Genomic DNA, 26,833 nt, shown 5'->3' with positions numbered 1-26,833 from the left:
GGAGCCCAGCATCCTTTCGAGCCTAGCATCCTTTTGCACCCAGATGTGTGCAGCCCTACACCAAAAATGATGGGGTGAGTGAGCGGGGCTCCCCTGGACTCACAGCGAGCCCCAGCTTGGCACCCACCCTTGGGACACCCCACAAGCTCACTCCCATTGCCCCCTCCCCAGTCAGGATGCAGGGATGGAGCTTATCTCGGGCTGGAGGAAGCCAAATTCACAACAGCTTTAAGGGAAGAGGAAACCAGAGCTTCCTCCCAGGGGTCCGCACGAGTGTAAGAGCCAGCGATGCAATTTCTGCAACCAGACAAGCCATCATCTGCCCCCGGGGCTCGGGATGACGGGGGGGGGGGGGGGGGGGGGGGGGGGGGGGGGGGGGGGACGGGCTGAAAGAGGCTATTGTTAGCGACGCAATTTTCAACCACGCTCCCCTTGGCGTTTCAGCGGGCTCTGAGATCTCCTCTCCTCTCCAAACATGCCACTCGCCCCCGAGCCCGGGGTGGGAGCTGGGTGCCAGTGCTTCCCCGAGCAAACAGGGACACATCTTTCCCTTGCACAGCATGCAAAGCAGGCAGAGGCCAGGGCTGCGAGGCTGGATGGGGTGTGGGGAGCAAGCCCCTTCAAATAGCTGCTCCCCTGCAAAATCCAAGTGCCCCTTCTCAACCCCAAACCTTTCAGGCCAATGCCTGCTTTTTCCAGAGGGCACCCAGAGCCCACACATCGCACCCTTCCCCCCTGCAGCAAACCAGCAGCACCCACTCTGGAGCAGGGAGAGCCGGAGGCGGCTGACACCGCAGCGGTTTTGGCTGGCACAGGGTGGCTGCGGGGAGGCCTCTGGCCATTGGAAAAGGCCCCAGGGGATGTTCCAAGCCACCTTCCCGATGGGCCACCACCTTCCCGGCTGTCCCCAGCCAGGGCTGCCAGCGTGGCCCCGCGCATCCCATCCCAGCCGGGATGCAGGGGACCACCAGCACATCCCAGCTTACTCCATGGGGTGCACAGGAGTCCCCCCACCCCCCTCCCATTCCTGACGCTGCCCATCCTGCCGCCGAGCATCCCCCCCCCCCCCCCCGGGGTCGGCCGGCGAACAGAGCTGCTTTGATGCCATGTGTGCGACCCTTGTCGGCTGGCCCCCTGCTAAATCGCCCCTCTGACGGCAGCGGGTGTCTCGCTGCTCCTGGTCGGCAGCCCCAGGCCATCACCCCAGGGCACGGCGGGGCTGGCGCGGGAACACAGCCTCATTCAGAGGGCTCAGCGGGGGGGGGGGAGCGGCGAGCTCCCGCTCCTGCTTTCATCCCAAACTGCGTTCTTGCTCTTATACCCCAATGTGCATTTTTCCGAGCGACAGTCCCGCTCCCCCTACTCCCTTCCTTTCACTCCCTCACCCGCCAAAAAGGCACGTCTCGGTCCCCAGCTGACATACAGAAGGGTCACAACCACCAAATGGCAAAGTTGGAGGAGAATTAACCTCTCCCAGATGCCAAACATGGGGGGGGGGGGATCAAACATTAGCTGTCGGGTAAATCATTAACCCCAAGGCAAAGGGCCGCTGTGGGAGGGGGGGAAGCGTGCGGGCACGGCCGCGGGTCACCTTGAAGCCTCCTCACCACCGTGGCTCCAGAGTCCTGGTCCTTCCCCTGTCCCCCTGGGGAGCTGCCAGCTCCGCTCCCGGCACGGACACCCCAAAGCTCTTTGCTGTGCACCGCGGCACCTGCCAACCAGCACAATGAGAGCTCGGGGAGCATCTCTTGTCCTGGCCAGCGGGACGTCTTCTTTTAACCTGGCCACTGTGTGAAACAGCCCGAGGAGGGGATGGTGACGCTCAGCCTTGCGGAGGGAACCAAACCCCGCTGGCGGGCCCTGTTTGAAGAAGCCGAGGCTGGATGGAAAGCAATTTTGGGACTCAGCAGCATCCCACGGGCACAAGGCAGAAGCACCCCTCAGCGCCTAAAAACCTGGTGGAGTTTAGGGAGGGGAGACACACACAAACACACGGACGTCACCCAGCCACATTACCTGCAGAAGCATTAATAAAGACACAAGAATACCCTTCGTCCTCCTTGGGGAGAGCATCACAAGGCAGAGGCAGGCGCCCGCCGGCCAAGTGCATCCAACACAGGTCTCTGACGGCCTCGCAGAAGCCTTGGCATGGCGGGGGGGTTACAGGGACTGAGGGGCTACACCCGGGGAGCAGGAGCAAGCAGAGAAACCACTCCAGGTAGCGATGGCACCGCGATTCAAGCAGCCCCTCCCACTCATGCAAAGCCGCCCGAATTTCCCCCTCACTGCTGTGGCGGAGGTAATTCGGTAATCTGAAACGGTCGGTGCCCAGCACGCTGCAGGAAGGCAGGCGGGTTGGGACAGGCAGGCAACGGCCAGCTGGCAGCATCAGTCCAGGTAAGAAGGACGCGAGCCCCGTGCCGCTACTACCGTAGAGTTGCATAGCAGCGGTTAGTAAATCGAACTCGAGAGGACCGGAGTTATCGGCGAGAGGAGAATCCACGCCGTTAGCCGCCCTCCTGGGAAGCAAAGGAGGGCTCTGGCTCCCGTTCGTGCCGGCCAGCTCCAGCCGCCGGCGGCCGGTGCCGTGCCGTGGGTTCAGTGGGGCGGGCGATGCTCCGGGGCGGTGTCGGGACGGTTGTGCCGTGGGGTCCCGGGGAGGCACCGCCTGCTCGTGGGTGCTGTCACCTGGTGAGAAAAGAAAAGGGGCAGTACCTGGCCGGGGACCTGCCGGTCTCTGCAAGGACACCCATGTCCCCGTCGTGGCGGGGGTCCCCGTCCCCAGGAGCTGCGGGTCCTCGGTGGTCCCTGTCCCCCAGAGCTGCAGGTCCTCGGTGGTCCCTGTCCCCCGGAGCTGCAGGTCCTCGGTGGTCCCTGTCCTCAGGAACTGTGGGTCCTCAGTGGTCCCTGTCCTCAGGAGCTGCGGGTCCTCAGTGGTCCCTGTCCTCAGGAGCTGCGGGTCCTCAGTGGTCCCTGTCCTCAGGAGCTGTGGATCCTCAGTGGTCCCTGTCCCCCAGAGCTGCAGGTCCTCAGTGGTCCCTGTCCTCAGGAGCTGTGGGTCCTCAGTGGTCCCTGTCCTCAGGAGCTGCGGGTCCTCAGTGGTCCCTGTCCTCAGGAGCTGTGGGTCCTTGGTGGTCCCTGTCTCCAGGAGCTGCAGGTCCTTGGTGGTCCCCATCTCCAGGAGCTGTGAGTCTTCAGTGGTCCCTGTCTCCAGGAGCTGCAGGTCCTTGGTGGTCCCCGTCCCCAGGAGCTGTGGGTCCTCAGAGGTCCCCGTCCCCAGGAGCTGTGGGTCCTCAGAGGTCCCCGTCTCCAGGAGCTGTGGGTCCTCAGAGGTCCCCGTCCCCAGGAGCTGTGGGTCCTCAGTGGTCCCCGTCTCCAGGAGCTGTGGGTCCTCAGTGGTCCCCGTCTCCAGGAGCTGTGGGTCCTCAGTGGTCCCCGTCCCCAGGAGCTGTGGGTCCTCAGTGAGGCTACTGGCCGCATCCTGGCCCGGGAAAGGTGACGTGCTGCGGGGAGGAGCAACGCTTGGCTGTGCCGTGCTCTCCACCAGCCCCGTGGCATTCCTGTCCCACTGCTCAGCGTTTTCGGCCACGGTCCCCTCGCCCGCAGGTGCCGCCGTGCCGGGATCCAGCTCCTGGGGGTGTGGGGTGGTGAGGTCCCCCACCACCTGGCCACCCCACGTCCCCGGGGACGTGCTGGGGCTGGGAGCTGCCGCAGAGGCGAGCTGCTCCGGTACTGCGGTTCCCTCGCCGAGTGCCGCCGGGCTTCCCGTGGTCTTCGTGCTGCCCCAAACCCAGTCCAGGAGCTGCGTTTCAGAGGAGGGGAAGCAGCAAGCCAGGAGGAGCAGAAACCCCAAGCGAGGTGGGGCCATTAGGAAGGGAAAAACAGCCCCGTTGCTTCAGAGAGTGAAACGGAGAGGCCAGAGGAAGGAAAGGAGGGAAGAGGCAGGAGTTTTGCCCCGGCCAGACTCCCAGAGCACTCACATCGCTTTCTCCTCCCCGGCCCCAGCACACCACCCTTCAAACCAGAGCGGAGCAGCGGGAGGAGTGGCCGCGCCTCCGGCCCTGCCAAGCCCTCCTCTCCCCAGCGCCAGCCCCCCCGCACCCAGCACAGCCTCCCGGGGACCCCGCTGCCCGCCTGGGAGCCCACCCGAGCCCCCCAAAACCTCTGGGAGCTGAGCCAGCCCTTAGACGCACCCTCTTCCCTGTCCCAGCTGCTGCTGCCAGCTTTTTAACTCCCTCCTGCCCAGAAAATCCTAAATCCTCTCTCCCTGCTCCGTGGCTCTGGTTAAATTACCGGTGTCCAGAGCTGTACATGGGGTGGAGGGTGAGGGGGTCACGCATGGATACTGTCCCTACGGATGCCCAGCTTCGGTGGGACACACATATATATAATCTCAGAGCAAAACAGGATGAGGAGGGAAAAAAAATCCCAGAAAACATTTCCAAGATTTACACCGGCTGGAAAAACAAGTCCCAAAAGTCAAGTGCTTTGAAGCCGCATTCCTGGCTCAGTTGCAGGGCCAGGACCCCCCAGATTTTGTCACAGGACGGTGAGGGGAGCGCTTGTGATCCCCCCCACCGTGAGCATCATGCACCAGCGAGATCTCAAAGCCAGGAGGTCTGAGCAATCACAACGCTGAGCACTCAATCCTGAAGCCTGGGATGAAAATCTCCTCCCTGCAGCACTGGTGCTCTCCCGTGTGCCAAAAAATTCAGATGACCTTCACCTCAGCTTAAAAAATCCCCCCCCAATCCACCTATTTCTCCTCATTTCCCACATCAGCGCTGCCCTGCTCTGGAAGCGATGGCCCCTGCTCCTGGGGACCGCCGAGTCCCCGGTCCCCTGAGGGATGGAGCACACCCATGCTGCTCTTGCTGTGACCCCGGGCGAGTCACCTTCGTGGCTCAAAAAGTCTTCCCAAGAAGGGACATTGATGGGGAGGTGACGATTCCAGTTCCCCATAGCCAGGATGCTGCGTGACTGGGAAAGCCGTGGTCTGTGCTAACGCGGTCCCACAATGCAGGGTGGGAAGGGATGCAACTCTCCTGATGCTCCAGTTTAAAAATATTCCAGAAAAGCACTGAAACGAATGCTCAGATGTCTATATTTTGCTTCACACACCATTTCCCACACTGCTTTTTAAGCGAAACGGGTGAGTTTTCCCCTTAAAGTGGTAGCTGGCACAGCAAGGCTGCTGTTGCTAATAGGCTTGCCCCATGACCGATGCTGTTAGGGGCACATGTTGTGGAACAACCCACGACTAATCGAATACGGGACGGGTTTTTGTCCGTATGTCAGAGTTTCCATACAACACACCACCACCACCCCCCCCGAAAGCTCATGTGCTCCCATGAACCTGATGAAAGGAGCCAGCCTGCCAACCCGCCCTGGCGTGTTTGGACGGGACCCTGCTGCGCCCAGCTCTGCTCCCCTGGGGCAAGGGTGCAGCATCCTGGTAGGGTGTGGGGACACCCCCCCCAACACCACCCTCCTGCCGTGTCCTCGGGAAGTCCAAGAGAGATGCCAGTGACTGCTGGCTCCTCCTCTACTGGTGGGAAGGACAGATGGAAAAGCTGGGTGTTCCCACAGCCTCGCCCCTAAACTGGGGGGAGATAAGTGGGGTGACAGCCCTCGGCGGGGATGTGATCCAAGCCACCCCAGGGCAGCTCCCGGAGCCAGGGGGGAGCATCACGAGCCCCCATGAGCTGCCCCATCTCAGCCAGGAGGGTTTCGGCAGCAGCACCATGCTGGGGTGCCCCAAGCGTGTGCAGACATGATGCCCAGCTGGCAAAAAAATTAAAAAAAAAAAAAAATCCCCGTTTCTCCCTTCTGCTGGGATTAGGCAGCTCACGATAGCAGAGCAAAGCAAAACAGCAAATCCCGTGGGACCTCCCTGCGCGCGGGGCTGCCGCCGCCAGCCCTCGTTAAAGCAATGATCTTCATTTCACTGCACACCTCCACGCCGGCGGCTCCCGGGGAACAACCCGGGGCTGGGGCGTCCCCGTGAGCTACAGCATCCGTGTCCCCCGGCCACACTGCTTGACCCCCTCCCGGCAGTGGGATTTCCAAAATAAAGGCTCAGAGGGTGGCCCGGTGGCATGGGTGGCACTCGAGCATCCCAACCCCGTGTGCCCAGCTCTGCCACCAACCAGGCAGCAAGGCAGGGGCAGGGAAAGTACTAGCCAGTGAAATATTTCAGAGAAATATTTCCCCAAAGTGAAGCCACGGCAGTTGGCTTGCTGGCGGAGCAGGGGAAACCCCTTGTTTTAACATCCTCTAGCCTAAAGGCTCCCCAAAAGCACTTTGTACACGCCACGGGGTGCTGCTGGAAGCTCATCATGACGTTGCACCACTCTAAAAGCAGCATTGGACCCTCAATGTGGTTGTAATTCCCTCACGAACAGGCTGGCTCTGCCTTCCCACCACCCTCGGCAACTGCTGGTGCAATCTGGTCCATCTGGAAAAAGGGGATGAGGCTGCCCTGCTCACTGTGGGATCAGTCCTGTCCCAGGAAAAAAGAAAAGAGACCGGGAAAGGGAGAAGAGAAAGAGAGGGGAAAAGTGAGAAAGGGGCAGGGAGAAGTGAGAAGGAGAGGAAGTGGGGGGGGCGGGGAAGAGAAAAAAAAAGCAAAAAAAAAGCCTGTCACATTGGTTTCAGACCTGCAGCATGCCATCGATGGTTAAAGAATAATGATATTATTCTTCAGGGGCCAAAGTGGGGCCGAGCGAGTGGGTTTCAAGTGATGGGTCCATGCGTGTCCCCGGGCCACGGGAGCAGCCCGTGGCGGTGACCGGGGACGGCAAACCTGGCCATGAACGTACCGGGCTTTGCAGCTGCATCCCCGGCCCACGTCCAGAGCTCTCGCTGGGGGCAGCTGGGGGTTGGTGCCCCCACAGCGCTTTGGGAGGGGGACCCCAGTTCAGCAACCCCCCCTCCCTCCACGGCCCAAGGGGGAGAGCTGGGCAGGGAGAGGAGGACAGACGGACAGGCAGATGGACAGCAGAGGGAGCCTCAGGCCGAGCAGAGCGCGGAAGCATCCTCAGAACACCCATTTTGCTGCAGCCCATCGGGAGTGACGATCCATCCCGGGGGCCTCTCCCGGCCACCAGCCCAGAGGTCCGGGCAGGGACGGGCAGCAGTTTTTGCAGGGTGCAGCCGGACAGAGCGCAGGCAGGGAGTTGTGACCTGTGACTTCCCTCCTCCCCCTGCTCACACCCCAAGGGAAGGTCTCCCAGCCCGCAGGCAGGATGGCTGCAAATCACCTTTTGCTTTCGGCCACCACTAAAAGTGGCCCCGGTCCCTTCGGAGCAGCCACGCCAGCCCACACGCAGCATCACGTCGGGGGGGGGGGTACGCTCCATGAAACAGCCCCCTGGGATCAGCAGGAAGGATGTCTGGGGTCAGCCGTGGGATGCAAACACACCGCAGCCCCACAACCTTTCCAGAGCTCACGGGCACTTCAGCAGCTTGCCGGCAGTTTGCCAGGTCGCCACCAGTGATGGCAACGATGCCACAGGGTGCTCGAGAAAGCATCCACCTCCAGAGGGGACAAAACAGCAGCAGAGCAAGCGCTTGGGACTGCCACGGATGCCCCATCCATACTTCTTCCCTTCCATGGATGCTGCTGGGGAAGGAAGGAGGGAAGGAAACCTTGACACTGGCACAGCCAAAATGCCGGAGGCGGGAGCACTCATGCACCGAGCAGAAAAATTCAGCAACTGTCAGTGGCAGATGGTATCTATAAATCCTATCGATGTTTGGGATTTTAATCCGTTCTTCATCTAAAAGCCCAAACAACAGTTAAAAGGCCCTCATCATCGAGTCGCATGCCGAGGATATTGCCACATCCCGAGCTGCTGACCTCCCATGTGGAGACAGCCCCCGGGGAGAGATGGTGGGACCCGGCCCACGCATGGGTGCTCAGCCAGGGAGACGGGAAGGCAGGGGCTGGGGACAAGGATGCATGGGGGGCCGAGCTGGCATGAGTGGCAGCACCCATCGTGGCCCCCAAAATGATGCAGGTGCCAGTTTGCTGGGACCTGCCTCCGGGCCAGCGTTTCCCCCCCCCCCCCGCCTCTCTCTGCGCAACACCGCCGAGCCCCCGGGGACCGCAGCGTTCCTAAACATTTACTCACGGTTAGAGCCAGAAACATCCTCCCAGAAAATTCCTCGATAAGATAAACCGTGAAAATGTCACGACTGCCTCGGGGAGCCATCAAATAACCCCCAGGGGGGAAAGAAGGGCAGCCGTGCTCAGACCCCCCCCACCGTTACCTGCATCCTGAACTGAGCAGAGGCACTCGGTGCGCCGTGACGTCCATCCTACCCATCTAAGGAGTATTATTGTCAGCCAGCATGGGAAATTATGCAGGCAATGGCAACGGGCAGGGCAAGCAAAGCGCAAAGCAAACAGCCCTCCTTCCAAGTGTGGCTAAAAATACCCATGGGGGTCGAGCCCCCGGGGAACGGCGTGCCAAGGGGCAGGTCTCACCAAAGGCATCTTGGATTTGCCTTGTAAGTTGTTACCCTCCAGTGAAGACCGGGAGCCCCGAACTGGAGAAGGCAACAGCCAAGAGATGCTTTGATCCCCCTTTTCCCCATCCGCATGGGCAGGAGGACGAGGCAGCGGTGGCAGGGAACTGGGGCTGGGGTGACTTTAGCCACCTCGCCAGGTCCCCTGGCCACTCCAGGGGATGGATGGTGGATAGGGGCCATCAACCTCCGGAGCAAGCCGAACACAAGGGAGGTCTTTAAGAGTGCAAGGAGGTCTTTAAAATGCAAGGTGAGCTTGGTGTGACCTGTAGCCCCCCAGCCCCACCACTGGTGTTCCCCCCCCACCCCACCCTGCCTCCACAGGGGCCACCGGTTCTGCTTCCCATCACTCGCCTCCCTCCTCGCCGACCGACAGCCTGGAGATAAGGTGAGGGGAGGCGAGCGAAGGAATGTGACCCCCTCACTCACTCTCCGCCGCGTTAATAAATCACCTTGCAGACTAATTGCTCCTTGGAGGGGGAAGACTCGCCCCCTTCTTCACCACCCCCCCCCCCCCAAGGCTCCGGCTCAGCCTGGGAGCCACACTCCCAGGAAGCCCCGAATTTCAATCGCGTTCCTGGCATTCCTGTCCCAGCACGCAGCCAAAGGGGCTCTGGCAGCGCCCGGGAGCACCAATCCTGGGGGGGGGGGGGGGGAGAGGGGGGGGCTATCCCGGTTATCGGAGATGGGGGTCGGTTCCCAGCACTGCGAGGGACTGAGCGGGTCTGCGGCTGGGGAGCGCGTCCCTATTCCCAGGCACCTATTTATCTAGAAATACAAGGGAGGCCAACGCACCCGGTTGGGATGGAGGGTTTATGAGCCGACTCGATGCCATCACAAACTGCTCATCTGCACAAAGCAAAGCCGGGAAGAGAACAAGCTACCCAGGCGGGGTGTGCCTCCTCAGAGCTCAAAGTCTTCCAGCATCGCGCAGCTGAGAAACCAACAAAGTCCAAAACATCAGGACATGACTCCCACGAGCATATTCCCAGCCGCAGAGAGGGCTGGGCAAAGTCCCGGGGGACACCCTGCCCGCCCCTCAACCGTGCTTGCATGCTGCACCGTGCTAGGATGTTGAGCTGCTGATGGCAAAGAAGCGCTGCCGGAGGGTAACCCCGCACCAGCTTTGAAGGCTGCATGAAAAAACCTCGGACTTGCCCACTCCTAGATGTTTTTGAGGACTTCAGTGCAGAGGAAAACACCTGCACAGCTTAAAAACAAGAAAAAACAAAACCAAAAAAAACCAACCAAACAACAACAACAAAAAAAAATTCACCATACAAAACACAGAAGAGCTGCCAATCAAAGTAGTACCTGAAGCTACGATGGAGCGGTACAGCATCCATCCTGCATCCGCCACAAGCTGGGGATGCCGGGTGCAAGCTGGTCCGTGCTGCTGCAAGAGGCAACTGCCGCAGCTTGTGGATGCTTTTACGGAGCCTCTCCGCAGCTTTACAGCAAGGAAAACCCACCCGGCAGTTCATTAACCTCATCCTCAGCATGGCTCGCAGCAAACAAAGTCCAAGCTCGTGCGGTCACTGCGGGACCAGGTGGCGAGAAACAGTATTTTGCTAGGGAATGGAAAAGAAGGGCCTGGGAGGGGTTTTTGGTTTTGGACTTCAGCTACAATCTCCAGCTCATCCAACCAGCCTCGGACTTGTCAGCGCTGCCCTCCTGCGGCGCAGGGGACTTTGTTTAGCTTGGATCCTCTCGAAGCCCCCGGCTGCGCTCGTAATAAGATGCCTCGTTCGCTCCGTGGTCCTTCCACCTCTCTGCACTCCTCAGACAATAGTTCGCCTGTGCTGCTAACTTTGGCATCATTTCCCTGCTCTTTCCAAAGTTTCCTCTGCACCAGGCAGCCGACCTTGGCCGTCCTGCTTTGGCATTGCATCCCATTGTACCCCATCCCAGGGTTGTCTGACGGGGACCGTGCCAGACCTCGCCACAGCTTTTGGTCCCCCAAAGTGGGGATACAAGGGGGTGAGTCGCCCAGCAGACCCTTTGGGGGTGAACGCTAGGGTCAAAACTATTTAATGCCTTCGTTAGCAGCCTGGATGAGGGGCCACTTAAAGAGGGAAAGTGTCGTCTGGCCCTTGAATCTACCCGGCTGCACATGTCCCAGTGCTAAAGAAAAAAACAAATCAGTTGAATGCCTTGACATTAAGTTGGGCGATGACAACCTGATGTCAGCCAAGGCCGAAATCCCCCACTCCCTGCCAGGATGATAGCCTGTGTCTCCACTGGCACAGAAAGTATTTAAGCAGCAAAATTTAGATCTTTTGAAAAAGTCCAAGCACTGCTGGAGACAGACATTAAAGGGGTCAAACAGATCGATGTTGTCGGTGGCTACTTTGCTGCTCCATGCAAGTGGAGAGAAGGTATCTTAGTTTCATTCAGCACTGGGGAAAGCCAACGGGTCCTGGATGAGGCCAGAAAAAACGTCATCCCTTTCCAACTAACAACCAAACAAGCCAGGCGAGAGATCTTGTTGCCAGCACAAGCAGGAGATGGGGACCAAAAGCCATCAGTTGACCAATTATTCCCTTTTTCAACAAATCTCTTGGTTTTAAAGCAAAATACAACATCAATAAAACAGTGCACCAGAGCTTATCATCTATAACGCGACAGGTGTCAAGAACAAGGATGGGTGTAAATTGGGTTCCTGCTTGCATTCAGGAGCGGATTTGCCCCCTCCTGAGCACGGGGACAATGCCATGTCCCCAGCATCGGCATCCCAAAGAAGAGCTGGCCAGCCCACGGGCGTGCTGCCACCAGCCCACGGGCACGCTGCCACCAGCCGATGCGGCCCAGCGCCATGGAGATGAGTCCCCTCAAGCTGTTTTCTGGGATGATAAGGGTTAAAAAAAACACACAAAAACCCCAGCAGGCATGCCTGAAGAGGAGGATTAGAGAGAATAGGGCCATTTCTCAGCAAAGACTATGGCAACCTAAATAGAAAAGTAACATTATGCTCAAGACGGGGCCCTTTCCCTTTGCTCCTGCCCTACAATGCCACTATTGTTTTGCTGACAACTGGTAATTATCCCAAGCTGCACACACTGGTATTCCCACCCTTTAACCAGAGGGATTTTGCTGCCACCAACCCTCTGACACCAGCAAAAATTCACATACCACAGGGTTCAAAGGGGGGGCGGGCTAAAAAGGCTGGGCGAGCCTCACGGGGTACGTCATTCGGGGACCTCCTTTTAGTCATCCCCCCCAAAAAAAAGCTGTTTGGGATGGTTTTGCTCCCGATGGCCACACTTGGGGTTCAAGGTGCCCCGAATAGCAGGGGGTCTTTCCCCACATGCCAAGTGAGCAGTATCCGTCGCCAATCCAGATGAAAATGTATTCACCTCCCAAATATCCAAGCCTACGCGGTGCATCCTTTCTCAGCCTGGCAGCAGAGAGGGAACTGCAAAAAATTAAAGAATCCCACAGAGGCATGGTTTTCCTTCCCTCCTAAAAGCTCAGGCATTCCCGAGGACCCTGGACCCCCGGGGTGAGCCCCTGCTGCCTTCTGCAAGGGGGTTGAAATGGGGCTGAGTCCGACCCATCGCTTCTCATTTTACGGGATGGGGGAGTCACGGTCCCAATCTCCCCAGCCTACCAGGAGTCCAGCCCAGTGCCAGCACCAGCTCAGATAAGGTGATAAAAAAACTGGAAACTGCCTCAAAATGGATTAAAACACTCCTATGGTCAAAATGTAGATATTTTTTTTTTTTTTTTGGCTTTTGCAGGCTGGTGCACGAGCCAGAAAGACCAGAAAAAGGGGAAAAAAAATGCACTTTTTTTTTTCTGCCATGGGCTGCAGGCAGCACAGCCAAGGACAGAGCAAATCAGAGGACACACGCAGCCGCCAAAGGACCCAGCTATGAGCACCACAACCAGCTGCTCTGGGATTTTTTTTTTTTTTTTTTCTTCTGCATTTCAATTACACGATCACAGAAGTTTCTTCCTAACGGGAAAGCTGGAAACCAGTTTTTCCTGCAGCAAGGCCAATTCCACAAATGCTAGCAGTGACCTGTAAAGATAAAAAAAGCCCCATAAATCAGCAAAGAGCAACATCTTTCCTTCCTTGCAGCGTCACGGCTGTGTTTCGCTGGGTTGGGTTTTTAGTTGTTGTTGTTTTAAGCACCCAAGAGAAAAGAAACTGCTTTTAAAACCCCACTTAAACCCTTCCCAGCTGCAGAAAAAAAAAATAAAAATAAAAAATGTAGTCAGGAGGAGCTACACTGCAGGACTCCGGGCAAGTTCCAGCCTGTCCCCTCAGCGCTTGGCCGGGCTTTGTGGGGAACAAACCCCCCCTTCTCACAACCCTGGAGCCCCGCCAGCCCCTCTCCTAATTAAAGCGTGTGGCCACTTGCAGAAAGGGAAGCCGGCAGCCGGAGCATGGAGGCTCCAGCACCTCGGGGTGGGGGTGAGCCCCGCCGCTGGACCAGCACCCCGCTTTTGAGGATGCTGAAGCCTGGAGGAGCTACCAGGGTCGTGTCGGTACCTGGCTCCATCACTTTACTTGGCCAGAGCGGTGACAAAGCTGCAGAGTGAAGATGAAAGCCAGATTTTGTTCTTTAAACCGCTTTTGGTTGCTTTGGACCCCCCCCTTTTTGGGAATATCGGGGCACAACGGGGAATAGCAAGGAAGGGACGAAGGCTTGCGTGGTTCGCGGGGGAAATGCTCGCTGGCCCCTCTGCAAGGAAAAGAGGGCAGGAGAAAGCCCGGAAGGGGCCGCGGGGAAGGCAGAGGAAAGGCTTAAAAGATTAAAATGGGACAATGTTATCAGCGGGCAGCTGCCCTGTCCCCTGTGGGGGGGTCCCATGGCTGGCTCTGGCTGCGCGGCGCCCACCAGCACCTTGCGGTACCCACGGGGGGTACCAGCCATCGGGTGTTCGGGTGCCAAATGCTGCAGCCCTGAACCCAGGCACAGGGTGAAGCATCGCCAGCAACACTCAGGAGCAAACCGGTGTCGTCCAGAGATCGAACAGCAACAGGATTAAACAGGAAAATGAAAGAAATGGGAAACATTTTTCCTCCCTACCGGAGCAAATGGAATTTTACTGGTGTTTGTGCGACTGAGGTTCATCGGGCCACCCCACATCAGTGGCACCCCACGGCCAGAGGGGTGCCGGCAGCTTCACAGCAACCCCTGCACAGCGACTTAGCACAGCCAGAGCACTGGGAGAACCAAGTACCGGGATGCAGGGGATGCGCTGGGAGACCTGTTTCCACGGCGAGGATCAGATTTACACGGGCTGTCCTGAGGTCCCAGCGCGGTCGTGGTGAAGCTGGTACAACTGGGTGCGCTGCACCCAGCCACGGAGCACCCCAGTGTGCTCCCCAAACCAGGCTTGGTGTCAGTCCGGGGGGCAGAGATGCTTCACCACCCCCCCACCCATCCCCGGCTGGATGCGGGCAAGCCAAAATACCCGTAAGGTGTTTTATCACCCGTTTTATCACCCGTCTCCTGAATTTTCCTGCTGCTGGACAGAAGCTAAGCAGCGGGAGCTGCCGGCAGAGCCTGGGGTGGGCGCAGGGAGCGCAGCCCACCTCTCCCCCCCTGCCCAGCCAGGCGGAGCAGCACGCATCCGGACACCGGCCCGGGACGGAGCGGGACCCAGCCAACGTCCGCCTCACCCCGCTGCATTAATCCTGTTGCTAGGGCACCCGTGGGCAAAGAAATACAACTTGACGGATTAGCGTCTAGACTGGCTGACCTTTCCCTCCGCTCGCAAGGTGGAAGCAGGGCAAAAATCAGGCGCCGTTGGCTAAAAGAAGGGGGTTTTGTAGGTTTTGGGTTTGGTTTGTTTTTTTGTTTTTTTTTTTTTTTTAGGTGGAAGCCAGGGAGGGAGGGACATCACTGTCGCTGAAAGAGCCATTTCACTACCTGCTGTCGGAGAGGGATGTGCAGGAGACGGACCCGGGTCTTGCAACCTGCTGCCAAGCCTGGGCTTTGCCCAGAAACTCAGCGGACAAAAGAGCCTTTCATGAGAGGGGACGATGTCAACTCCGCAATTAGCAGGGGAAAAGAAAAAAGAGCCGAAAGAAGATTATTACCTCCAGCAGTTGCCTCTGGGGGCCCCTCTCAAATGGTTTCGTTAACTCTTTCGGCTGAGCCCAAGGAGAAGGGAGGGAAGGAGCCGCCAATGGCAGCCGAAGCCGGTGGCCGGCTGGACCCAGGGTGGCATCCCAGCCCCGCAGGGTGCCACGAGGAGCCCCGTCGTCCCCTTGGTTGCGAGCAGCATCTCTGCCCCTCAGCCCCAACGCTGGATTGAACCCAGCACCCTCCTGCATCCCAGCTGGGAGGGGGACCACACTACAGCTACCACAACCTCCCGCCCGGCCCTGAGAAGTCCCTTTGAGATCAAACATTGACCTCAGCGAGTGGCATCCCTTGCTCAAGCTACCAAGTGGCTGCAGGGTATGCCCCACGCCGAACATTTTCTGCCTCCTGTGCTGAGTAACGTTGACGGAGAGCCCACCCCAACCCACTGGGTACCGTGCGCAATGCCAGGACTCCTCCACATCCTCCACCTTCATGGCCTGACATCTCCACCTCCCCACCAAGTAGATATAATAGCTTGGTGAAATGAAAAAGCCCCATGTTTTTATCAGCTGGTGCCCTGGTTAACTGGTGGGGAGAGGTGAGAAACCTCCCTCCGGGCATCTTTTCTCTTCCTGATGTCAACACCCCCCCCCCCCCCCCCCCCCCCCCCAGCTTTCCCCTTTGCCACCCACCCCGAGGAAATCTGGGACAGGTCACCCAGAGGACAGCGGCTCACCCTGACGTGTCCCCTACCCCAGGGGCATCGCAGGATGCGAGAGTCGTCCCTGCAAAAAGCCATTCAGAGAGCAAATGCCTAACCTGGCCTCCGGTGGCTTTGGCAGGCAAGATGCCATCCCGAGTGCAGTCACAGGATGGGGACGCGCAGGGACAGCTCGCCCTTCTGCCAGGAGTGGGCCCTGTGACTGCCGCGCTCCCGGCTCACCGTGGGGCTGTGGCACTCGCTCCTGAAGGTCCAGCCACGGGCTTCCCCACGCCCCCAGGGATGCCCCCGGGGCCTGGAGGGCTGGAGATGTCCCCAAGCAAGCCCCAGGCACAGAGGTTCCTGAAGCAGCTGCAAAAGTAACAACCGGTTAATCGAGTCCTGCATTAAAAGCCAAAAACCCACACGTGCTGCTGCCACACATCTTCCCCCATCCGCAGAGCTGTGGGGACTTTCTCCTGCTCTGTGATATTCAAGGGGACTCAGTACCAGTCAAAATCATTGCAGATCTCTTCTATGCCATCTCCCACCCATCAGTGCCTCCTGCGAGCGCTGGCTCTCAGCAAGATGATGTACATCTTCCTGGAGGGCAGCTGCAACGCTGCCCCACGCACGTTGGTACCCAGGGGCTGGGGAGTGTGGGTGGAGGACAGGAGGGCTGGTGAGAGCACCCCATAGATGGCAGAGAAGAGATGGAGCCATGGGGTGAGGCAGAGCCCGGCGCCAGCCCCCCCCTGTTCATCACAGAAGACACTGACTGACAGGAGGGAGCAGGGAGATGAGCCCATGCTGGGGTTTGGCAAGGAGCCTCGGGAGTGACCACCACCCCCAGGCCACGTGAGTGCTCGCCACCGAGGCTGAGCCCAGGGTCTCCATCCACACCCAGCGGGGGGCTGAGGTTTCCCCAAAATGAGGGTCCCAGCCCCTCTGGAGAGCATTCTGGGGCCAGAGGGGAAGGACCAAGCCGAAAAGATGCCTTCCCACCCTGGGGATCTGGTTTAGAGTAAGACAAGATGATGATGTTTCAACTTCACCTTAACACATTGCTGGGTGCCTTGCTACTCTGACTCGCGTTCATCTCCCCTCCAGCCCCGACCAGAGGCGCTTGGGAGGGGGCTCCACGTCACCCCTCCCCTGGGGACCCTGCTAATCCCGCTGCTGGCAGGCACGGCAGAACACAAAACACCCCAGCACCACCCATCTCACCAGAGGTGCAGGTCCCGCATCAGCACTGGGAAGAGAAGCCCCTGGGCTTTCAGCAACCCCTTGCCTTCCCCCCCCCCATCCCACATCGCCGCCCGTTTAATAAACTAGAGCCTGTTGTAACCAGAACAAACACGAAACCCTTGATCTGCGCCCCCCCCCCCCGGCCGCAGTGGTGGCCTGGGACCTGGCACCAGGAGCGATGGCCAAAGCCTCGCGCACCCATCAGAGGTTGGACCTCCTTGACCCACCTCCCCGGGAGACGCACCCCAGCGCGGCGCTGCCTCGGCCGGGAACGCCGCTGGGCCGGAGGGAAAGCGGACGGGACCCAGGACACCACCCACGGCGTGCAGCCAGCGAGCACCACCAGCTTATCTGGGGTTATCAGAAAGGTGCCGTTTATCCAAAAGTCAACAATCCCCAACTCAATTTTAAGTTACGGACTAACGAGGAGGGTGGAAAAGACTAAATTTGTTTGACTACAGTGTTTACTGGAGGGAAGGCAGGCGGCTTGCTTATTAATTATAAAATCAGAGATAGCTTCAAGGGCTGTTGGGCTGACAGGCATTTACACCAGTGGTGATGGTGGGAAGAGCACGGGGATGGTGATGCTGGGCTGACGAGCTGCAGATTCCAGGTGCCCTGGATGCTATTCCCACCCCAAGCTGGGGACAGGGTCAGAGGAACAGCCAGATCTTCCAGTCCCCTGGGAGGAGGAAACCAGCAGATCAAGCTTGGGAATAAAATAAAAATACAATAAAATCCACTAATGACCAATTCCCGTCTTAGAAAAGGGTTGGGAGGCGATGCCAAAAAAAGCAATAAAAATTCCACAAAAGCAACCTTTTCAACTGAAAACCAGCAGACACGGGGTGTTCCGAACCAGATGTTGCTTGCTGAGAAAGCCCCCGGTGCCGGGGATGCTCCTGCCAAACTGCGCTGCCGGTCAGAGCTGCGAGCACAGCAAGGCTCTGGAGCCTTGTCCCTGGAGCAGCCCCATCCCACAGCCCCAGGGAGGGGAAGCCTGCTCCCCTCCCAAGCCCCCAGCACTTGCTGGGAGGCAAAAGTCACCCCACCTTTAGCTTGCAGGAACCATCCCCTCACCCCCAAATGGTTTATTGAGGCTCATGCCTCAAGGCCGTTGAGATTTTTTGGCCCGTGGTCCGCTCTCGCACAGGCTAGAAAGGAAGGAAATTGAGACAAGGAATAGAAAACACACCCAACGACGCCGAGACGTGCAATCACACAGGCAGAGCTGGCAAACATGCCCAGCACCACTGAGGCAACCCACCAGCTGTGCCACCAAGCTGCCACCCACCCCACAGGCAACCCTGCTCCCGGTGACCGGGAGGGATGCGGGACATCAAGGCTGCAACATCACAACAAGATACCCCATGGCTTTCTCTTTAACGAAGGCTTCTCGCTCATTAATTGCGGAGCTGAGCTTTCTGAGCACAGGAGACAGCCTCACGAGCGTCTGAGAAACTCTGCATTAACCCAAATCTGGATGAACAGCACCCGGAGTGTATCAGCCACGAGTTTCCCAGGTTCCACTGGTTTTCCCCCCACCGCACCCTTCCCTCTCTGCTCTTTGCTCGCTCCCACCCAACATGACCCATCTTTGCCCTCGAGCTCGCTCCAGCTCTCCCCATGCCTCCGCTCCCACACCTCTCCCAGTGGCTCCAAACCCACATTAAGGCAATCCCGGAAGCCCCCGCTAGCTGTACAAATGTCCAAACCATTTTCTAATCCCGTTCAGCTCCTTGCTTCAATTATATCCTTGGCAACGAGCTCTCTACGCTAATCGAGTCCCGCATTAAAAGCCAAAAAACACACATGTGCTGCTACCACATACCTTCTTCCATCCACAAAGTCAGGGACTTTCTCCCACTCCCTCATATTCGAGGGGATTTAGTACCAGCCAACACCGTTGCAGGTTTCTTCACCACCTCCCACCCATCAGTGCCTCCTATGAGCACCAGCTCTCAGCACAACAGGGCACATCTTCCCGGAGGGCAGCAGAGCCGCTGCTCCACACATTGGTACCCAACGGATGAGGAGGCTGGCTGGAGGACAGGAGGGCTGGTGAGATCACCCCACAGACGGCAGAGATGGAGCGATGAGGTGGAGCCCAGCACTTGTCCCCCCCGATTTGTTGCAGAAGATGCTGCCTCCAGGCTGCATACACAGCCAGGGATGTGTGCAGGGCGCTCTTGGAAAGGATTCATCTCCAGTGCTTTCTCAAATGTCATCAGATACGCTAGAAGATCATTAAAATGCTTTATTAATCCCATACCTCTGGGCTGCTGATACACATCCGATCCTTAATCCCAGATGTCTCCTTCAGCGCTTTGAACTCTCTCCTGAAACGCCAGAATTAATTCTTTTCTTGGTAAACTATCAGAGTTTGGAAGAGACACAGCGTACTCGCTGGGATTGTTATTTCAGGGCTTAGACCATCATCCCCAACAGTTGCCACAGAGCAGACTGGTGCAGGAGAGAAGCTGGCACTGCACACATCCGACAACAGCAGGAGCAGCAAGGTGTAGGCAAGACTCCCACGCAGGGAGGACGCACCGTTGAGTCGCACCCCAGCACGGTCCATGGCGTTTCCCACACGGTGGGGCAACAGGAACCCCAGATCCTCACCCTCTAGGCAGTGCTTGGAAGGAAGAGGATATGTCCATGGCAGGGTAGCCCAAACCAGGACCACAAACCAGAGCAGGAGCAAGGCAGAAAGCATGGCCAGCAGGTCAAGGAAGGGGATTTTCCCCTTCTGCTCCACTCTTATAAGACCTCCCTGAAGCACCGTGTCCAGCTCGGGGGCCCCCAACAGCAGAAGGACACGGAGCTGCTCGAGCGGGGCCAGAGGAGGCCACGGAGATGCTGGGGGGGCTGGAGCAGCTCCCCTGGGGGGCCGGGCTGAGAGAGTTGGGGGGGGTCAGCCTGGAGAAGAGAAGGCTCCGGGGAGACCTTTGAGCGGCCTTTCAGTATATAAGGGGACTTATAAGAAAGATAGACCAGGGCCTGTAGTCAGAGGACAAGGGGCAGTGGTTTTAAACAAAGATGGTAGGTTTAAATTGGACATAAAAAATAATTTTTTTTTTACAATGAGGGTGGTGAGACACAGGGACAGGGTGCTCAGAGAAGCTGTGGCTGCCCCCTCCCTGGAAGGGTTCAAGGCCAGGTTGGACGGGGCTGGGAGCCCCCTGGGCTGGGGGAAGGGGGCCCTGCCCGGGGCAGGGGGGGTGGGACTGGATCATCTTTAAGGTCCCTTCCAACCCAAACCGTTCTGTTATTTACCCCCCAAAGAGCAGGTAAATTAGTAAGACTGCAGACACATGAGGGTGAGATACTTTGGGCTTGTGTAGAAGAGTAGGTTGCCCCACGTGCCTGGGAGCTTCCTCCCAGAGCTGCTGCAACAAGCCCCAGGTGTGCTGGAGGACACAACAGTGGCATCCCATGGCACAAGCTGGGGTGAGAACAGCCCTCCCTCACTATCCCAAAGGATGGAGGACAGACCCCAGCTCCGCCAAACAACACCCCGCAGGCTGCCCAGGAGGCTGATTTGCAAACCGTGGTGGCCAAGTCACCTGTACACCCGCATCCTCAGCATCCTCTGCAGGCTCCGCGCTCACTGGAGAATGCAGCTTCAGATCAGCCCTCACGCCCCACGCTCTGTCCCTGCCTCACAAGCTCCTGCCTCCTTAAAAAGGAGCAGTGACACCCCCACACTACAGAAAAGACTCGAAAAGACTCTTTCCCAGCAGCACAGTTGTCTGCTTTGCTTTTTTTCCTTTTTTTCTTTTTTTTTTTTTTTTAAGCCTTGTGACAACGCTTGAAACGGGATTGCAAAACGTGTTCATCTGTTCTTCTCTTAAGTGTTCAAGGTTAGCTATTTAACAGCACCCAAATTGCATCGACATAAACACTGCAAGACGAGGTTATTCCAGCTGCAGGCCAAAATAAATAAGAAGCAATGTCACAAAGAGGCTGCTATTGGGAGCAAAACCCCCACTTCTCCAGGATCTGGTAGTGTGTGTGCAGGATCTTCCAGCAGCCACAGGGAAAAGCAGCTCGGCTCTCCGTCCTCCCGGGGACATGTGCCAGCAGGGAGGGAGCTCCCAGGCACCCACAGCCACACAGGGCCTGGAGAAAACTGAGCGGCTCCCTTTCCCCACATGGAAACTTAAAATCACGTCAGAGCTCTGGGAGAAGGATGCTGTAAATGGACTGAGTCCAGGCACAGAGCTGAAAAGGCTGCAGGCTTGGCTCCTTCCAGCTGCCGGCAGCCTGGGGCAGCTCTCCCTCCTCACCAGCTCCCATGGCAGAGAGCGGCAGCCCTGATAAAGTTTTGCAAACAGAAGTCCCGCCAGCTGATAAGGAGTTGAAAAGCCCACAGAGCCTCCCAAGCACAGCATCCTCACCAGTTGCTCCAGCCTATTCCAGTGGCTTCAGCAGCCAAACGATGCTGGCGGAGCTGAGAGGTGCCAACTCTCCCCAAACCAAACCCACACCGGGGAGCGTTGCCGGTAGCCGATTCCCCATAGCCCTTCTCCTAGTCTTTAGAAGAAATTCTTAAAATAATGTTTGTGAAAGCTCCCACCCACCTGTCAAAAATCCCCAGGTGCCAATGCCAAAGCAGTTATGTCACAGGCTGTAAATCGCTTTGCATGGCACCTGTTTCATCTTTGAAGGCACGTGCTTGCAAGGAATCCCAGCCATTGAGACCAACGAGCCACTGAAGATTGAAATAAAATCAAGCACAAACCTCTACGCCGGCAGCAAGGTGCTCGGGCACCTGCTATATTTAACAGCAGGAGGAGGCAGCTTGACTTCCCAGGTGCTGCCTGCATCCTTATCAGCAGCAGCCAAGACCTTGATGTACCAGCCCACTCCAGCCCCGAATCAATGCAGGGAAACTCAGTGCAAGAGAAGATGAATAAAGCCAGGCTGTCTCACGTAGCCATCCCCACCACCAGACTGGGGTGACCCTGGCCAGCTTTGTAAAGCCCTACTTGTGGGGATCCCCCATCTCCGGGGTCCTGTCCCAGGGCAGCCTCCCCTCCTGGGAACAGGGATTTCCCCGGTGTCTGACCCCGCCTGGGCTGCTGCCCCTGGCATGAGCCCTACATGTGCCTCTGGACTGGACCCACAGCAGCATCCCTGCAGCATCCCCATCCCCTCTGTGGCTACGTGCCCTTGCTGAGGAATCCCAGAGATCCATTGATAAGAGGTAAGACCAGCTTCAGGCAGCTAAGCCCCCAAATTTGCAAGGCAGGCAGATAAACAGAAAGGTTATCTCCATGCCAGGACAGCCTTCAGAGCAAACATTCCCCAGGAGCCATCACAAAGGAGGGCTGGCAGAACAGGCCCTGCAGTCCTTGGACATTGTACCAAGGGAAGGAAAAAAAAAAAAAAAAAAGAAAAAAAAAAAGAAAAAAAGCCACACCAACCCCCTTGTAAATTCTTTTAAAACCCGATTTGCAGCCTGCCTTTGGGAGACGGCCAAGTCAGCTGGGTGAAACGGGCACCTCCCTGCCAGCGGTGACCGGCGCCGGGCGCCGGCGTGCTCCCCTGACGTTTAACCCCTCTGCACGCCATGTGAAACCTCTTTGGGGGCCTCCAGTGCGGCTGCTCAAAGGTGGGGGGACGCAGCTTCAGCACGTCAAAGGGTCCTGGCCAGCCCTGAGTGCCAAGTGCCGTGCCAGAAGCCCGGACACCGGTGACGAGGCGGGTGGAAAGGGCTTGAATAGCTCTGAGTAACCGCTGTTAAACCAGCTCCCGGCCCTCCAGCTCAGTCTGACTGTGCTGGACCATCTCCAGGGCCCTAAAATAGTCAATTCAGGATTTCACATCATAATGATGTTCCCATTGCTGATAACCTTCAAGGGGAGCTTTGTTCCCACGGTCCCCGGGGAGGCACCCACACCATAAACCCATCATAAACCCAGCCGGGGGGGCACTCCGAGAGCTTCTCCGAGTGTTCCCAGACACGCTCTGGGAGCGCTGGGCATCCCCGCTGCCCAGGCCACTCTCTTCTCCACCGCGACGTGACCCAGCCGCCAGCGAAGCCAGCCTCCGCGCAGCCCTGCCCGAGCTGTTCCTAGATGACACGAAGCCTTCCTCCAGTAAATAATCCACCGATTTCACGGCCCGCTGCCTGTCTGACTTCCAGCTTGCCCGTACCTGGGGCAGCCACTTACCAACACGTCTCACCCAGCCTGCGATGACGGAGAGGGGCGCGAGCCGTGCCTTGTAACGTGCTGGCAACGCTCAGCGCAAGCAGAAGACAACCAGAACGTCACCCCGGAGGAGAACCACCCTCGCCCGGTTTTGGATCGTCGCTTGCAGCTCAGGCGCTTTCGCAAACGGGGTTCAGGGGCTGCAAGCGGGGTGGGGGGCTCCCCGTGTCTCTCTGCTGCCTCGCGCTGGGCACGCATCCAGAGACCGGCTGCAAGGGGAGGAGGACTTTCAACCGGCCTGGCAGCCGGGAGGAAACTTCCCCGGCGGGGAGGTAAAGTTCACCAGGAAAATAGGCAGCTCGTGCAGCCAGGCAGCGGGAGAACCGGCTCGCGTGCCCCGTTGGGGAAAGAAGGGCTGGAAAGCTGAGTCAGCGCCAAATTCCCCTCTTCCCCGGGAGATGAGCGGGTTGTTTCGCCGAGCCCCGAAGGCAGGGGAAAGCTGCTCCGTGTGGGAGGTGTTGCATCCCCAGGGCACACGCTCAAGGCTTCCTACCGCTCCCAACAGCTTCCAAGGACATGCAGTCACGGGGAGGGCTTCTGCAGGCACGGCAGAAACCGCTAACACATGGAGCACGGCCGCTTTGGGGCGATGCCACCTCGTCTGTCCCACAACCAGAATGGACCAGACAAACCACTCTCACCCCAGTAAAGCCTCCGAGCACGCTGCGGCCAGGCATCTCTCTCAGGTGTTGCCCGGCAGAGCATTTCCCCAGCATCTTCCCACGGTGCCCCGTTGATGAGACGGGGCACATGGGACCCCAACCCCGTCACCTCCAGCAGCCGTGAGGGATGTGGCGGGTGAAGGGGAGCATGGGGGGGGGGGGGAAACTTCCCCCATCCCTCCTCTCTTTGGGACCACGGACGGGGCGCAGCCGTTGGCCTGAGGGGAGATGTAACCCCATGGCTGCTGGGGAGCAGGGCTGCATTCGCACAGGGGACAGGAAGGGGGTCCGGGACCCCAGGCACGGCGGCAGGGACCCCCAACACACACACACACACACTTTCCCCAGCATCCCGCGCACGTTACCCGGTTCCTGGGAAGCGGCGGGGACCAGCAGGACAAAGAGCCCGAGCAGCAGCCGCCGCGGGGGGCACCTGCAAGAAGGGAAGGAGGGAGCAAAAGGTTACCCCCTCTCCCGCCGGCTGCGGGCAGCCCCCGGCCGCGAGTGGGCCCCCCACTCCCGCAGCTCCAAAGCGCCCCGACGGCTCGGGGCGGGGGGTTGCCGCGGGACCGGTGCCCCCCAGCCTCGGCGGCACCGGTGCACCGGAGTCTCGGTGACCCCCAGAAGTCCCGCTGCCCCCGGGGTCCCCGCAGTGTCTCCCAGCTCCGGTGTCCCCACGGTACCGGTGCCCTCGGGGTTCCCCCCCACAGTGTACCGGTGCCCCCCAGCTTCGGCGACACCGGAATCCCGGTGCCTCCCGGCCCCGCCAGCTCCGGGGTCCTGGGACACCGCGGGGTCCCGATGAGCCCCAGCCCCGGCTGCTCCGGGGTCCCCGCGCTACCGGTGCCCCCCAAACTCCGGCGGTTGCGGGGTCCCGGAACCCGGCAGCCCCCCGACCCCGTCGCTCACCCTGGGCGCATGGTGCCCGCTCGGTGCCGGCGGCTCGGCGCGGCTCGGCGCGGCTCGGCTCGGCTCGGCGCGGCTCGGCGCGGCTCGGCTCGGCTCGGCGCGGTTCGGCGCGGCTCGGCTCGGCTCGGCGCGGCGGGGCGGGGCTGGGGAGGGACGGGGCGGGAAGGGGGCGGCCCGCCCCGGGCTGGCGGAGGAGCGGGCGAGCCGGGGCCGGGGCTCTGCCCGCCCCCAGCCCCCGGTCCCGGGGCTTGCACGGCCGCTGGGCTCCGACCGGGAGCAGGAGGGGGGGCGGGGGCGGGTAGAGGGGTCGGGGACACCCCTTCCCCCCCACACACCCGCAAGGGATGTCCGGGCTCTGCGCCAGCCCCCGGTGCAACCCAGTGTGCTGGGGAGGGGGGAGTGGGGGGCGTGGGGAGCACGGCCCCGGCTCCCCGAGAAGCATCCTCACCCCCAAAGGGCACCGGCAGCCCGGACCTGCCCTGGCATCTCCTGCTCCACCAAGCCCGGGGGTTTGGGCTCGCCAGCCAGGCCCGGTCTTGAAGGAGGGGGGGGGGGAGGGTGAATCAGCGAGCTGAACTCATTCCCTCTCCTCTCCCCTACCCGAGCCGCGGGGGGCACCAAGCAGGGAAGGGTGCTCCCATTTGGGCACCCCATGCCCTCCTCTCCCAGCAGCCCCTTGCTCCTCCCCACCGCGTGTGTGTGTGGGGGGGGGGGGGCTTGGGAACCCCACGAAGTTGCTCATGCGATGAACCTAGCCCAGCCCAGCAGGACGGGGGGGGGTCTGGGGGTCCCTGGGCGCCCTCCCGGGACAGCCCTCGCTGCGGGGCTGGGATGCCAGAGCCCGGGTGGGACCTCACCTCGCCTCCCCTCACCTCTCCCGCGCAGGGAAAAGAGGTAAAGCTGGCGCTGCTGCCCACTTTCACCTCCTCCCCTTACCCCGGCTTTCATCTCCCTCCAGCCCCAGCCCCGTGGAGGGCAGGATAATCCCCACGAAACCTGCCACACCTTGCTTTGTCTTCCGCAGCATTTTAGTGCCCCGCGGCAGCAAGCTTCTGAAATCCAAGCCCTGGAAACTTCCAGGGGATATAGAAGTGATTCACTGACGATGGCAGAGGCGGTGTTTAGTCTAAGCCACGGTTTGGATGTAGCAGAATAAACCATGACATCCAGCTGCTCGGCTCTGCGCTCGCAGAGGTGCATGCTATCGCTAGCTGTCTTTGAGCTGTAAATCTTTTAACCGTGCCTTGCACCATGGAGCCAAAGGCAGGCAGCCCCTCAGCATGACCCCAGTCTGGGGGCGATGAATAGACACTGAGGCTGCCTTTTGTTTGGGTGCAGAATGATTTCACGCAGTCGGGACTGTTAAATTTATGCTTTCCCAGCTGGATGCTGAGTGATTTACTGCCCCTTTCTTCTGCCGCAGCTGGATTCCTTTCCTCCAGGTAGACGATGCGCCTTGCCCAAGTACCTGAGCTGAACAAAAGGCAACACGTGGCAGCCCTGAGTCACCGGGCTGCCATTTCATGCAGGGTTTTCGGAGGGGTGGATGGGCTGCAGGAGGGATCGCGGTGGCGCTGGGCCTCGGAGAGCGTGGAGCAAGTGGGAGGAGAGTCCTGGGGCAAGGATGGCGCTCGGAAAAATCTCACTGAAAACAGAAAACGATCCTCCCCGACAGCGGCGGTCCCTTCAGAGTGAGCCGGTTTTTAATGGGCGTGATGGGAGCGGGCGGGTAAACGCTCCAGCGGAGCGGGAGAGGCCGTGGGCTGCTCCGGGCATTGCTCTAACTCAGCGGGGAAACGCGGCGCTGGCCCTTCCTACCGTTATCGGCGCCGCGTGGGTCAGGAGGTGCAAACCTGGTCAGGGCTACCCTGACCGCCTGCCTGGGCATTCCCACACGCTGACGCAGCCGGCGCTTCACCCAGAGCAGAGATGTTATCGCTGGGTGCTTGCGAGCGCCGAGGTGCAGGTGAACAGGGAGCTGCAAACTTCCTCCCCGCTGCACCTCCGCGTTCTGCCCGGCCTGGCCGTGCTGCCCCAGCTCCTGCTGTCTTTGTTCGCCGGGGAGAGATGCGGGGCAGGTTCAAGTGCATCACCTTTTCGCCAGCCCCCCCGCTGCCAGCTGGGTCCCTGCCCCGGTGCTGGCCCCACTGCCGCGGGGCCGTCTCCCCCCAGCAGACCTCCATGCAAAGCGCTTGGCTGACACCGGGGCAGTTTCCCATCGTAAAACTTCCTCCCGCTGTGCTTTAAAGTTCGAGAGCCACGAAGGACAGATAATGAGGCTCATCTTTTCCCAAGCAAACAAACACTGCCTGCTGCGGGGCGGGGGACACGCTGCCAGGGAGGCAGCTCTTTCGAAAGCCGACTAAATGGAAACCAGCGGTGCTCCGATGGTGGCTCAGCCGCTCGCACCCACAGCTTCCCAAACCCCAGCCAAAAAAGGCCCTCCTGCCCTACAGGCTTCAAGCTCCAGCAAAGCTTTGGCATTTTTCATCTCTGCAGGGCTCCTCCAGCATCCCG

General features: G+C 59.4%; 1 protein-coding gene across 6 annotated transcripts in view; it reads right to left on the bottom strand.

Annotated features, from left to right (window-relative positions):
• Nucleotides 1-24,432, bottom strand: part of COL18A1 (collagen type XVIII alpha 1 chain) — a 41,342-nt gene extending 16,910 nt beyond the window's left edge. The window contains exons 1-2 of one of the 6 annotated variants that reach the window (XM_042784021.1): nt 24,317-24,432; nt 23,773-23,840 (exon numbers count right to left, since the gene is read on the bottom strand). In XM_042784021.1, the coding sequence (XP_042639955.1) occupies nt 23,773-23,840; nt 24,317-24,327 (79 nt within the window). In that variant the 5' untranslated portion in view covers nt 24,328-24,432. Of the gene's footprint in view, nt 1-2,016; nt 2,693-2,715; nt 4,002-9,327; nt 9,379-9,846; nt 9,890-18,355; nt 18,381-23,772; nt 23,841-24,316 lie in introns of those variants that run through there. The other 5 variants (XM_042784024.1, XM_042784023.1, XM_042784022.1 and 2 more) reach the window with 5 other exon arrangements.
• Between the last annotated feature and the right edge of the window lie 2,401 nt (nt 24,433-26,833).

The sequence above is a fragment of the Tyto alba genome, unplaced genomic scaffold (genome assembly GCF_018691265.1).
Source record: "Tyto alba isolate M040663 unplaced genomic scaffold, T.alba_DEE_v4.0 Super-Scaffold_7, whole genome shotgun sequence".
In the NCBI taxonomy this organism is placed as follows: Eukaryota; Metazoa; Chordata; class Aves; order Strigiformes; family Tytonidae; genus Tyto; species Tyto alba.
This window is presented reverse-complemented; position numbering and strand designations above follow the sequence as displayed.